Source organism: Trachemys scripta, chromosome 18, assembly GCF_013100865.1.
Source record: "Trachemys scripta elegans isolate TJP31775 chromosome 18, CAS_Tse_1.0, whole genome shotgun sequence".
NCBI classification, from domain to species: Eukaryota; Metazoa; Chordata; order Testudines; family Emydidae; genus Trachemys; species Trachemys scripta.
The window spans coordinates 12,141,849-12,155,909 of record NC_048315.1 but is presented as its reverse complement, the minus strand read 5'-3'; the positions used below and the strand labels follow the sequence as shown (position 1 = coordinate 12,155,909).

The 14,061-nt window shown below is 47.8% G+C and overlaps 1 protein-coding gene and 1 long non-coding RNA gene across 3 annotated transcripts in view; one reads left to right on the top strand and one right to left on the bottom strand.

The window, feature by feature from the left end:
* Positions 1-305: 305 nt before the first annotated feature.
* On the bottom strand, positions 306-5,291 carry LOC117867296. Its single transcript, XR_004643356.1, has 3 exons — positions 5,029-5,291; positions 2,649-2,764; positions 306-413 (listed from the first exon to the last, which is right to left on the bottom strand). It is a non-coding gene; the product is annotated as an uncharacterized LOC117867296 (long non-coding RNA).
* A 3,020-nt stretch (positions 5,292-8,311) lies between these two features.
* The window catches only part of SMTNL2 (smoothelin like 2), a 52,033-nt gene continuing 46,283 nt past the window's right edge, over positions 8,312-14,061 (top strand). The window contains exon 1 of one of the 2 annotated variants that reach the window (XM_034752619.1): positions 8,312-9,324. In XM_034752619.1, coding sequence (XP_034608510.1) covers positions 8,920-9,324 — 405 coding nt within the window. In that variant the 5' untranslated portion in view covers positions 8,312-8,919. The remainder of the gene's footprint in view (positions 9,325-14,061) is intronic. The other variant, XM_034752618.1, reaches the window with a different exon arrangement.

The window sequence follows — 14,061 nt, the reverse complement described above, 5'->3', positions numbered from 1 at the left end:
CAGGCACTTTTCTGACCCAATCCTGCAGCACGTACAGGAATAATTCTTTACTCAGGCCTCATGTACCCGTGTAAGGACTACTCACATGCGTAAGGGACCAAAGACTGGGGCGTCAGTCAAAGTGCTTTGCAAACAGTCAATTAGAACCTGATTTTGAGATCAGTGTCGACACACCTATTTCTTCACATGAGCACCATCAGTCCCTCAGTCTTTGCAACATCCCTGAAGTACTGGTAGGCAGGTGGCGTTATCCACATTTAGCTATGGGAAAGCTGACACAGAGAAGACAAGTGACTCACCCAAGATCACAGATGTCGTCGGAGTCAGTCTTAGAACTCAGCTTCCCAGTCTGGGTTCAGGCCACCATGCTCAGTAGACCAGATTCTCCTTTACGCTGACGTCACTTTACATTACTATGGTAGTAAGAAGATCAGTAAGTACAATTACACTCGGGTTGGGTACGTCTTCACTGCAGAGTTAATGCAGGCTCTTATTTGCCCCTAACCCCACTCTCCCATTTGCACACAAAACCCTCTCACTTAAATGGTGCTTTTAACCCTGGCTAGCTGGCCCTGCTGGTTGGTTTAGAGTCTGGGTTCTGCTTTCACGTGGGCTGGTAACCCTTCCACTTTGCAATGAAGATATAAATTAAATCACAGAAGTGCTGACAGTCAGGAACGCCGCCAGCTTTTCTGCCACCCTAGGCGGCGGAAGGTCCCGCCCCAAAATGCCGCCCCCCACAGAGGCAGCGGAAGGTCCCGCCCCAAAATGCCGCCCCCCACAGAGGCAGCGGAAGGTCCCGCCGCTGAAATACCGCCACGGTCGCCGCCCCCCAAAATGTAGCACCCTAGGCAACCGCCTAGGTCACCTAATGGGTTGCTCCAGCCCTGCTGACAGTCAGTCCTCCAACACCTTCCCACAATTCCCCCACATGCCCAGAAAGACAGACAAGCTCTCCCACAGCTCACTGAGACAGACTCATAGAGCAGCTCAGCTTACTGCAGTGCTAAGAACCAAGGGACAGACGTGCCCCCAGAAGCCTTAGGGAAACACATGAGTGAACACAACACCACTAAGGTCCCAGTAACTTGGGTAGGGCTTTGCAGTGTGGCTACGCACATCTGGGTTAAGCTAGCCCTGGGGCCCAAACTCTGCAGAGAAGACATACTCTTTAAGGCATCTTTACACTGCAGCACAGTAGAGCAGCGTAAAGTGGCCTTAGAGAGTAAATGAGACTAAAGCGTAGCATGATTATTTTGGAAGAAAACAATCAGAACCTCCCTGAATTCTTGATTTTAGCTATCTTGAAGCAAAACTTTCATGAACTGTCCTGCTTTAACTGTCCACCAGTGTAGTAAAGTGGTACAATCCCTCCCTAGAGTGAACCCAGCTATCCCTGTATAAAGATATAGCTCATTCCTAGATGGGAAAGGGAATAAACCATCTCCGTAGAAGGCACCTTTATAGTGACATAACTGCATCTCCATTAGGGATGATAGCAATTTAACTACATTGGTAAAATTCAATAATAAAAACCCCGCATTCCTAAACTTAGTTATAGCAGTACCAAAACTGTGTATAGACTGGACCTGATATTCAGCTCAAAAATTAGGGTTTTCTAGGAGACTGGACAGGAGACTGGAACTTGGGCTAATCATTGTCTAAGCTTCTTTCCACTCGTTATAAATATTGTCTTCAAATCATTATGGACCTACAAATCTCATTTTCTGGGATTTTGTAGGGAAAACCAACTGTGCTGATGTGGAAGTTTTGCAAGAACATGGAGGTTAGAGGACAGGACAATGCTGCATAAGAATCCTTCAGTACAGATGGTAATGCCATTACTAGGAGAGCCCTACCCCTTCCTTCCTCTCGCCCTCCCTCTCAAACTATTTTAAAAAACGAGTCTATATTTGGGTTTTAAGAACTCAATGGAGTAGCTGGATTATATTACATTGACCAGATGTATCATGTTAAGATTTGAACAATATTGGGAGCAACAAAAGATGCCTTTGTGAACTAATTGCAAAATAACCTGTCATCCTTCCAGTACCGTGCTCACTTATAGAACCAATGTCAAGGGTACTTAAACCCCTACAGGGCTGGATAATGCAATGCCTCAAACCAAGTGACTCTTCCTGGGTCAGAGCCTCCGTTGGTACGTCAGTGTAGCTTCATTGACTTCAGTGGAGCCCACTTAAACCAGCTGAGGACGTGGCCCACTAACTAATGAATTCCCCCAATACCACTAAATGCCAAGTCAGTATAATTAACCTCAGTTTAAAAGGGGGAAACTGAGGCACGGGGTTTAAATGACTTTCCCAAGATCCCACAGCAACAGGGCAGCAGAGACAGGCTTTGTTCTAACCCAGAGTCCTGTGCTCAAGCCAGCACATTACACTTCTCTGTTAGATTCTTGGGGCCTGATTCTTCTCTGATGTCAGTTTGATGGTACTGTAATGCCATTGACTTCATGGAGTTACTCCTGACTTACACCGGTGTGAGAGTGGGCTAGTCAGGCCCTCGGGGCTAACCTGACCATTGGTGTAAGCGAGTGCAACTCCACCACTTCAGATCATCCCTACTTTCTACTTTAAACCCAACTAGCCTTGAGTTACAATAGTCATGGCCAGATACAGGTGTAGTACCTTAGTAACACGAGACAAGGACCACATTCTCTTCTCAGCAGTAACCTGGAGCAAGTCAAGGGAGTCACTCTGGAGTTAATGACACTACTGTAGCTCTGTGCAGAATCTGGCCCAGACTGTGATAGAGAATTGTGGCAAAATTATGTCCTGAGTTAAAGTCATGCAAACTCTTTTAACTGGGTGGATATAACTGACAAGTAAACATCTCCCCTTCCTCCGCACCCTCCCCAATCCAAGCCAGTTACTACTGTATATGCACTTTTGGTACAAATCTAGATCCTGATCCGGCGAGCAGCTCCCTGCGGGTGTGCTGGCGTCTGCCTGCTTGGAGCCCCTTACAGAATCAGGGCCTTACGCAGTCTCACGACTGCTGGGGTTGCTCAGAAGTAGGGTGACCAGACAGCAAGTATGAAAAATCAGGACGGAGTGTGGGGGGTAATAGGCACCTCTATAAGAAAAATCCCCGAATATCGGGACTGTCCCTATGGAATCGGGACATCTGGTCACCCTACTCAGAAGAGATGCTGGGGCTATAGCAGCAAAGGCTGACTCCGGAGATGAAAAGGAAGGAGTGGAGGAAGGCCCGCTGTGGCGCTGCGGCCTGTTCCAAGGGAGATAAGGAGCATGATGTCACTGCACACACTGACGTAAATCTTGTGAGAGAAAACAGACCGGCAGCCCGTGGAGATCTGTGACAAAGGCTGGGAGCCTCCTTTTTAACCCTTTGTTGTGCTGCCTCGTTCACAATAAAAACAAACCAGCAGTCGCAGCCGCTGAGTTTTTTCCATTCCCCCACCCTGCGCTTCCGAGAGGAGAACAGAAAGCAAGTTCCACCCTGCAGAGTTTCCCAGCCCCTGAGCAGGAATAACTCATGTAGGGGGCATCAGATTAAGCTACCTTAAAAGAAAAGGCCTGATTCTCCTCTCCCTTACACCAGAGTAAATTAGGAATATCTCTGTTGAAATCACAGGAGTTAGGCTGGTATAAAACAAGCGTCAGGCCAGAATCAAGTCCAACGTGTACTCCAATAATGCTCAGAGTAATTGGCCACTGGATTGGATGGATCTATACTGTATCAGTTTACACATGCTGCTGAGGACCAGGACCAGAAACACAAGGATCCACCGGTGTCTGAAATCCCCCCCGCGCCCCAAAACTACTTTGTTGTGCCTGGGCATTGTATTCTGCCTCATGTATATCTTCCCCCAGCTGACCCTGCCCTGCACGTTGCAATGTACACTATGAATGCTTATTGACCAAATTATGCCCTCATCAAATATGTATCCAAAATGCCAAATACAATATCCAAATATTATGAAAACTGGAACTAAAGAGTGAGCACACAGAACCCATAACAATCAACTTTTTTTCTTTCCACGGATCCCAAACTCAAATTTCAATGTTAAAGGGAACATCTGAATCACTGCAGAATTTCTCCTTGCCAGCTAACACTGACTTAATATTTGTTTTAGCTCTATGTTACACGGCTGATTGAATAAAAGGTTATTTTATCATACTCTATACGTGCTAGCAAATAACCCAAGAATGTAAGTCAATTGATAGCATTTGGATTTACATTTACTGACGGCATGTACAGGGGTAGGAGTTAATTGATTGGATTAAGTTTAATTTGGATGATCTCATGGCTGAGGGGATGTGCCAGATTTTCACTCTCAAACCTCAAGGAGAAATGTTTAAAGCTTTATTGCTGCAAATAAAGCTATTTTTGTCTAACATTGTTGTACGCTAGCACTGTTGATATCAAAGATTCCAAACACTGGAAAAAAAATATGGCAACGGGTCAGCATAGATGGGCCAAAATAGCTATATAGGTTGTTACAAAAACACATGCACGCAAAAAAAATTTGGCATTAAGCTTTAACATGAAATAACTGTTGGAACATTTACTAGATTAGGTAATATAGTGTTCTTTCCTGTCTCCCAATCAAATGAGACAGATTTTTTTTTAAAGGATCTAAGCAGGATTCTTACGAACTTTGTGGAAGTGTTTACATTCTATACTGAAAAATGATAGTCCAGCTCTGAAGGTGCAATAGTTGTTGAAATACAATATGGATCTATTGATGAAAGAGATTATCGGGGGGAAATATATTTAAATCTGATGAACTCTCCTGTCAAACATTAGGGAAAAGCTCAGGCAACCTGCAATGCTCAGACAAATAATCCTTATGGGAGCAGATCTATTTGCAATGGGATTATTTGCATGCATGTTACTTGCATGAATAAGGGTGAGTCATCTGACTAAGGCTTACAGGATTGGGTTCTAAGAAAACTTCAGGCTCCCTAAAGGTGCCCCACAGTTGCCAAAATATTAAAATTGAATTAAAAATTTCACATGCATGTGAGTAAGTCCCCTTACCATTGATGCACTGGTTCTTGGAGTGCACAGAAGCAGTTTTGCAGGCTATATTATCACACAATTACACTACAATCTGAAGCGACAGAAAGAAATCGAGGTCCTGGTCCCACGGAGTGTTGAGATGCAGATTCGGATCCATTTTTGTGTACGCTTTCCAGGTGCAGATGCAGGGTTGTACAGCGCTAGCACATCATGGGCGCTACCAGAAACAAAGACTAGTAACATTTCACTTCACGCAGCAGGGATGGAACTGGGCCCTGGGTTCCAGTCAGGAACTCCTTCGCGAGACCACTGAAGGCAATGGGTTTGGCCAGATGTCAGTGAGGGCATAATTGGGTTTGCCAGGCCTTTGTCACCACTGAAGATGTGCAAGATGGAACGACCTGATTCTCAGAGCCCAGGCTGGCAGTTATTAAAAACAGATCTTTTCACGTGTAAGATGAAAGCTGAACATATTTGATCTGGAACCCACAGAGATGCAATAAGGCCCATAATGCCATTTGCAGAGTCACTTTTCACAGCAGAACCTCTCTTTGACCCAGACCAGGCCCAAATCTCCAGCTACACTGGGTATTTAAACCATGTATTGGAATCACCTATAGTGCTAGGTGATTTAGAAATGCTGCAAAATCCTTACGGAAAATACACCAACATTCTACAGTAATAGTCTAAACAATCCAAATAACTGTGGTCATGTAAACTGCGGTGTTTGGGATCAGCACAGTATTTTTCATAAGGCTGGCGAGACAATTCTGACTAAACCATTTTGAGTATGGTTTGCTTGGCCAACATGGATGGGGCAAAGTAATTTCCACACTCTCATTAGAAGCCTGGTTCTAAATACAGCTCACACTTTTAAAATGGTTTGGCCTCCAACCATGCTGGTCAGCCAAACCATGCTAGAAACCATTTCGGCTGGAACTGTATTTCACCATGGTTCCAAAACCTGGTTAAAAGCCCAGTGTAGATGAAAACCTGTCTGATGCTGGCAGGGAAAAAAAGTTGATTTCATTGTACTGGACAGATTTCCAGAGGTGTCTCATTTGGAGAGAAGAAACAAGCCAAGTGGTTTTTGTTCTAACAAGATGGCATGGTACTACTGCTCTTGGATATTGTTTGCTCCTCTCTAATCTAGGCCTCTGTTTGGCTTGATCCGAAGAGGTAGAGCACAAACAACTAAGGACAAGAGTGTGTGGATTCACTCCCATGGACTTTTCGTGCCTGAGACAAAGCCCCCAAAGACAATCTACATTATTAGATTTTTTTTTAAAAAAACTTATTTTCAGGCATGATTTAAAAAAAGAGGCACAGGCAGAAAGAACAAAACTCAGATTGAAAGAGGATTTTCCAAGCTGCCTAGGAGATTTGGACACAATGTTCCTAATGGGATTCAGGCATCTAAATCTCTTAGACAGCCTTGAAGCTTTTGGACAGAGTGTGTCGGTCTTCTTCCCCCTGGTAATGCTGCCCCTTGGTTTATTTATTTATTTAGTTCTTGTGTTTGTTTTTTATATTATCTGTTTCATGATGGTTTTTTCATTGTGGCGGCTGCTACATTCCCAGGGCTGCATCCAGCTGTGATGACTTGGAAGAGGGAGATTTCAAACAAAAACAAAAAAAGGGCCGGACATGATTTTAAATGTCTGAAACAAACAGCAAGTGTCCCTCATCCTGAGAGAGAGAGAGAGAGAGAGAGAGAGGAGACTTTGAGACTGGATTTTGATTTCTTCCAAAATCAGGAAGGCCCTTCCTCCATATTGCTGTATTTACTGTATTGTGCAATATTCCACATGCATGAACAAGGAGAGAAGTGGTTTTATAAATAACATTATGATGTAATTATTCTTTACTTGTCAGGGGCCAGACACACCAAAATAAGTGGATTTTCTTGGAGCATATATGTGCTGCTTAGGCTTGTTGAAAATTTTCGATCAAAAGTTGTTGTTTTTTTTACTGAAAATTGAGCTTTCAACTAAATGACATTTTTCATAAAAGGTGTTTTCTTTCCTTTTTTTTTTTACTTTTTGTTGGAAAACCCAATACCTCCAAAATTATTTTCCGGTTTTGGCTGACAGAAATGTATTTTTTATTTTTACTGGAAGTCCAAATTTTCAAAGAGAAAAAAAGATTCTGACAACTCCCTCCCCCTCGAAAAATCCCAAGAACTGGCTGAAAAACCATGAGATTTTAAAAATGAATGGGGGATTCTTTTTATTTACCGCCTTTTGATTTGGAGCATATAGCAGTCACGCTATCAAGCTTTTCTCTGCAACCACGAGGGCTAGAAACTTACTTTAAAGAAATGAAAGTTGATGTCCCAGCTAATATCCTAATTCCTGCAGCTGGGGGCTTGGAGAAAAACAGAAAGAATCTTGAGCCTGACAGATGGCAATGCTGTAATGAACCCATTTTTAAAGCTGGCTCCTAACTGGAGTGGCTTTGCAGGAGTCACCCCAGGAAATAACTTGGCCCTACATAGCCCCAGATCTGCCCTGATTTACACGCTTGGGCATACATCGAGGCAGTATTTCAGGAGTTTGCAGTTCATTCTGGACTCCACCGTCTTAGAGCTGCTGCTGCCAGTCAGGGGACAACTGTTGAGCGCTGACCCCTTCCTATGGCAAGAAAGCATCTATTGTCTCATAGGCCGTTGGCATTTGCTTGTAGGGTTGATTCAGAGCTGCGAACTGGGCCCCTTCTTCCCACAAATGGGAGAGAAGGGAGAGGGAAAGGGAGTGTTAACACAAATCAAGGAGGAAAGAGAAATCAGTGGGGGTTGAAGGTTAAGGCCAGCTTCGGTAATGAGTCAATACCATAAATAAATGCAAACATACAGAAGTGTGTGTGTCTCTGTAGATCACCCCTACCTCTGCCAGAGCCCCGGATCTCTGGGAAACCCCTGCGTGGCCTGCCCCACCAAGACTCTCCCTGGCTGTGTACTGGTAGGCGTGTGGCGAGGGGAGCGCGTGTGCAGCTGTGTCTGGGTGGGAGCAGGTCTAGGTGAGCGCCACGTACATGCCCGTGTACAAGTTGTGTGGGAGAGTGTGTGTCTCTTTACTCTCCCAGAATCCAGTCCCCTCTCCCTTTGCCTCCGGGCTCCCCCAGGGAGCGATAAGGAATGTTTACTTTGGCAGCAGCATCCAAGCAACACAGGAAAGACCAGATATGCAACCCCCTGCTCAGTCCTCTCCCCTGGCTCCCACTCATTCCTAGCCACCTCCTCCCACAGCTCCCGCCCCACCCATAGCTTTTCCCTTCTGATCCTCCCTCCCCACCCAGCCTGCCTCTCTCCCCCCTTGTCCCTTCCCCTCCTCCAACCCCAGAGCATCTCCCCTGCAGCTGCACAGTTCCTCCAGCGCCTGTGTCCCCCTGCGAGAGCTGTTGACAGAGCCAAGCAGCCCTCTGGCAGCTGCGAACAAGCCAGCCCCCCTCTCCACCCCTTTGCACTGTCCCCTCCTGAAATTGCATCGCCTCCTTGGAGGAGCCGGAGAGAGAGACACACAGCCAGCCCCGCTGCTCAGCCAGTTTCGCTCTCGCTCCTGTGCTTTTCTGGGCAGAGGTGCCGGGCTGGAGCTGCCTCGCCTGCCCTAGGGCACCCCCCAAGTCTGGAGAATGCACAGAGCCAGCTGGAGCCAGGGGAAGTGAGCGTGCGAGTGCCCCGGGCAGGAGGTTGCCCTGCAGCAGGGACTGGGGACTTTTCTTAGCCCAGTGTTTCTCAACCTTTCTGATACCAGGGACTGGCTTGCTGCCTTCCTAAACTGTCTCAGGGAGATCTCAGGGACCGGTGCCAGGACCCTCCGGCTTTGGAGTGGGGTGTCCTGCGTTCGTAGCCCCTGGCCTCACTGGCTGGGAGTTTGCCCGGAGCCCGGCAAGAGTCCCCGGCCCCCCAACATGGACACGGTGGCCAGCGACATCGCGGACCTCAGCAGCCAGGACGCGCAGAGCGTGTGCGAGGCGCTGGGGCGCTACGAGGACACGCTGCGGGGCGCCGTGCGGGAGATCCACGTGGACATCCAGGTCTTCAAGCAAGGGGTGGACCGGCAGGTGGACGAGGTGCTGCGCCTCGCCAGCCCGCTGGCCCGCACCGTCGCCGAGCTACAGCAGGAGAACCAGCGGCTGCGAGCGCAGGTGGAGCGCTTGGCCAGGCAGGTGGAAGCCCTCAGCAGGTCGGCGGGGCTGCCGGACAGCTGGGCTGCGGAGTGCGGGGCAGCTGGGGGGCCCAACTCTCCAGGGGCTGGCGCAAGGCTGGCCAGGTTCTCCAGCCATGCCACCTTATCCATGACCGGCAAGAGCCAGGTAAGCACTGCTGGGAGCGGGGACCTGTGCTGGGGCGCCCCCTTGGGGGTGGCTGGGCATTGCAGGGTGCTTGGGAGGCAGGGGCACCTACCCCCAACCGGGGAGCACCCGTGCACAGGACGGACTAATCCAGGCATTTTAAATAATCTCAGCACCCCTCTCCACTTGTTTTGAACAGAATATTTGATAGATTTGGCCCGTTTGGGAACGAGGCCTCATCAGAGATTCACTCCCTTTAACAGAATCAACTGGCAAGGCCAGATCAAGGAGCGTGCAAAGGTCCTGGCTCCGCAACACCCTGTTTGAAATCTGGTGATGTTACTCTCCGATGTCTCTCTGAACAGAAGCTCATCTCGAGATTGTTTTTATCTCTGCTGGTTCCCGTCCTTAAATGGTTTTCAAACAAAATCATTGGTCTTTATGCATGTGGGGCCAGGTCCCCAGAGGGTATCAATTGGCATAACTCCATTGAATCAGGCCCCTTGGGTCAAAGGGGGTTGTATGAATGAGGAAAGAAGTTGGGAGAGCCGTCCAGAGGAATCCTTGCCCAAGGAAACTGTGCGCGCCCCTTGGTGTGCTCCAAAGGCAAAATGAAGCCATCTCTTCAGGAGCCTTTTTATGAGCAGCAATAGAATTCCTCCCTGTCAGGGGTGATTTAGTGATCTCCAGAAGGGGGAGTCCCTGGGCGCCTCGCCCCCCCGCAGGACAGTGGTATGGCTCTGAGGATAAGGCTGTTATGCTGTCATTCCAAGGTCATAAACTTGCAAGAGCAGATAAAAGTGCTTTCTCAGTAGCTTGGCACAGGGAAACCCCACAGAGTTGAGCAGAAACTCTGCCCGAAACATGATACCCAGACAAATTGTTTATTACAGTACAAAGAACAGAGGGCCAGGTACAGCCCCTGTCACCTGGAGGTCGCAGTCAGACAACAGACACCTTTCCCACCCCATCAGGGCCCCCATGTCGGTCACAAGGATCACCTGATGCCCAATAGAGTATGCAGGGGCTAGGGAAGGTAGTTTAAGTCAGCGGAGAAGCACAAAACTGTTCTGAGGTAACTGAGGCTCTGGACCAGTGCATGTGTGAGTACTAACCCTATTTAAAGGGCCTTTGGCTGGGAACCGTGGAGAGCTTTTAAAAAGCTTGACCATGGGCAAGTGTCAGCGTCATTGCCTCCTGCAGAGCAATCTGTAGGGTGATCTGGAGATCAAGTGACTGGACCAGACTGAGTTGAGCCACGATTGTTTTATGGGGCAGTTTCCTTTGTTGCAATCTTCCAAAGGCATCGCTCTAGGAAGATCTGCTCACTCTTCACAGGCTCACCTCAACTCATTTCATGCTTCCACAAAGGTCCAACAAGCCCAGTTGCTACAACTAACTCCCAATATGCGTTGTCAGACTTCACTCAGTCCTTAGGGAAATCTCTTGGTAAAGATAATGGAGATTTTCTTATAAACTAGATCAGTGGTTTTCAAACTGCGGGTCATGACCCAGAACTGGGTCACGGAATGGAAGGCACTGGGTCGTGGCGGCTCTGGTCAGCACCACCGACTGGGCCATTAAAAGTCCCGTTGGCGGTGCTGCCCGGCTAAGGCAGGCTAGTCCCTACCAGTTCTGACATCGCGCTGCACCCCGGAAGCAGCCAGCAGCAGGTCCGGCTCATGCGTTCGGGGGCCACAGGGCTCCATGTGCTGCCCCCACCCCAAGCATCGGCTCCACATTCCCGTTGGCTAGGAACCGGCCAATGGGGGCGAGGGGTGGTGGTGCCTGCAGGCGAGAGCTGCGCGGAGCCGCTTGCGCGCTTCCGTCTAGGAGCCGGACCTGCTGCTGGGGTGCACCACAGTCTGTGGTACCAGGACAAGCAGGAAGCCTGCCTTAGCACCCCTGCTGCGACGCTGACAGGGAGCCACCGGAGGTAAGCCCGCACCCCAACCCCGTGCCCCAACCCCCTGTCCCAGCCCTGAGTCCCCCAAACCTGGAGCCCGCTCCTGCAAACCAAACCCCTCATCCCCGGCCCCATCCCAGAGCCTTCACCCCCCGCACTCCTATCTCCTGCCCCAGCCCTGAGCCACCCCCAAACCTGGAGCCCCCTCCTGCACCCCAAATGCCTCATCCCCGGCCCCACCCCAGAGCCTGCACCCCCCAGCCCAGAGCCCTGACCCCATCCTGCACCCCAAACCCCTGCCCCGGCCCAGAGTCCCTTCCCACACCCTGAACCCCTCATTCCTGGCCCCACCCCTGAACCCCTCACCCCTGCACCCCAAACCTCTGCCCCAGCCCTGAGCCCCTCCCACATCCCAAACTCCTCATCCCCATCTCCATTGGGTTGTGGGCATCAACAATTTTCTTTAACTGGGTCGCCAGAAAAAAAATAAAGTTTGAAAACTACTGAACTAGAGACGTGCTTAAGGATTGGACTTGTTGTACATACATAACACATCTCACAGCTCCTGATTCAAAGCCCACTCAAGTGAATGGGGGAAGGGATAGCTCAGTGGTTTGCGCATTGGCCTGCTAAACCCAGGGTTGTGAGCTCAATCCTTGAGGGGGGCCACTTAGGGATATGGGGCAAAATCAAAATTGGTCCTGCTAGTGAAGACAGGGGGCTGGACTTGATGATCTTTGGTCCCTTCTGGTTCTAGGAGATGGGATTAATTTAATGGGAATCTTTCCACTGAGTCCTGAGGATTTCAGGTCAGGACTATAGACCAGAAAGAGATTGGCTAAACTCAGTATTGCTAACTCCCACCATAAAAATAAATAAATCACAAGATTTAAAAAAGAAAAAGATTTTTTGCCACCTGGTTTTTGAACACTTGGGTCACGTTTTCAAGCTTTTGTCTGCAGCCCTGGGAACCAGACACTTCCTTTTTTTAAAAGGACAACTGAGATTCTTAGGTAATCAACATGACTCCCAGAGCTAAGGCTTCATATATCACAAGACTTGCAATGAAACCAAACCAAACCACCACACAGGTAACATGGGCAGCTAGAAACAATTTTTAAAAAGTCTCATGGCTGTTCACTGATGACAAGAACCACATCCAACAGATGCAAGTGTACTACTAGGTGGCCCTCAGATAGCATGGTGCTGGACAGTATCATTGCCTGGCTACAACAGACCAATATATGTTCTAGTTACAGTTCCATTAGGATCAGCAATATTTCCTTTTTACTGCTAGAAATTAACACTTTGCAATCCATAATTTGGTGTAGAATCAGTGGAGATATCTCCAGTTCACTAGGGGTGCGTCTGATATCTGGGCAGAAGTGGCTTGACTCTTGTTCATGAATTATATTATGCAATATGATATAAGCGAATAGAAAATAGGGGTAGTTCATATATTTTCTTTGACTGAGAAGTAGCTACTATTATTGTGGGACATGACCCCTAAGGTAAAGTTCTGGCCCCATTGACTTCACCTCCGGAGTAGGGAAAAGAAACACAAGAATACCAAAAATTGATATACTGCTAGCTGTTTTGTTTGTATTACTAATGCATGTATTTCTGGGTCCAATCCTGCTCACAATAAGGATGAGAATAGTTCAGAGAAAAAGAATAGTCCAGTGATTCAGGTGCTAGTCTAGAACTCAAGACCTGGGTGCAAATTCTTGCTCTGCCACAGACTTCCTTTGTGACCCTGGGCAAGTCATTTAATCCCTTATCTGTAAAACTGGAATAGCACCACTTTCCTACCTCATAGGAGTAAGGCTCAGTATAAAGATTGTGAAGTGCTCAGATACTGTGGTAATGGGGCCATAAACAGACCATGCCCACTTAAGTCGGTAGAAATATTTCACTTCAATGGGCAATGGATTGGGTGCTCTGACACTAGCTACTCTCTCTGCCTCAGTTTCCCCATCTTTGAAATTGGGGATGGTGGGAATTGAGACAAGCATTTTCTTAGTGTAGGAAAGGAGTGATTAATAGAAGTGTGCAAAACACATCTTAAAGTGCAAAGCTGTGCAAATCTTTTCCTGTGCATTGTTATGAATTAAAAATAGGAAATTTTTGCAAGTCACTAAAGAAAAAGGATGCTTTAAAAAGTGAAAATTGGTTCATTTTCAAACAAAAATGGCTTTGTATCCAGTAGCGTGTAAATGATCTTTTTGCATATTTGGGATGTTAATAGCTATTGGGGAGCCACCAGGCTTTTTTGAACCCAGCTCTGCAAAACTAAAATATTGCATTTTTCGTGTCATTACTATTAGGCGCTACTGTCACTGCATTCATCAGTACAAGACCCAGCTGAGAACAAGGCCCCATTGTGCTAAGTACTGCATGTAGACACAGTAAGGGGCAGTCCCCGTCCCAAAGAGGTTACAGTTTAAAGGGACAAGATAGAGACCAAGTGACTTGCCCAAGGTTACACAGCAACCTAGTGGCAGGGCCATGTGTCTCAAATCCCAGTGCAGGGCCCCCTATGTAATTCACCATGCTGCCTCACAGCTCTATTTCTCCCTTTTTAGTAAGTTGCCTAGCAGAAGAAACCCACCCTGTTTAGTTCGCTCATGGAAGCTTTCTTCTCAAGGCATCACACTCCTCTGTTCTGCTGGCTCTTTATTTTGCCACGTGCATGTGAGAATCGAATTTAACCCACTGAGCACCGCCAAAATGCAAGGTCGGGCCCATCGTTTTGTATTTTCCAAAGAAGATGGTGGAAACTTACACCAGAAGAGTCTTGGGCTTCCATTATTTACAGTAGTATAGCTTCCCCCATCCCAGCTGCATGTTAA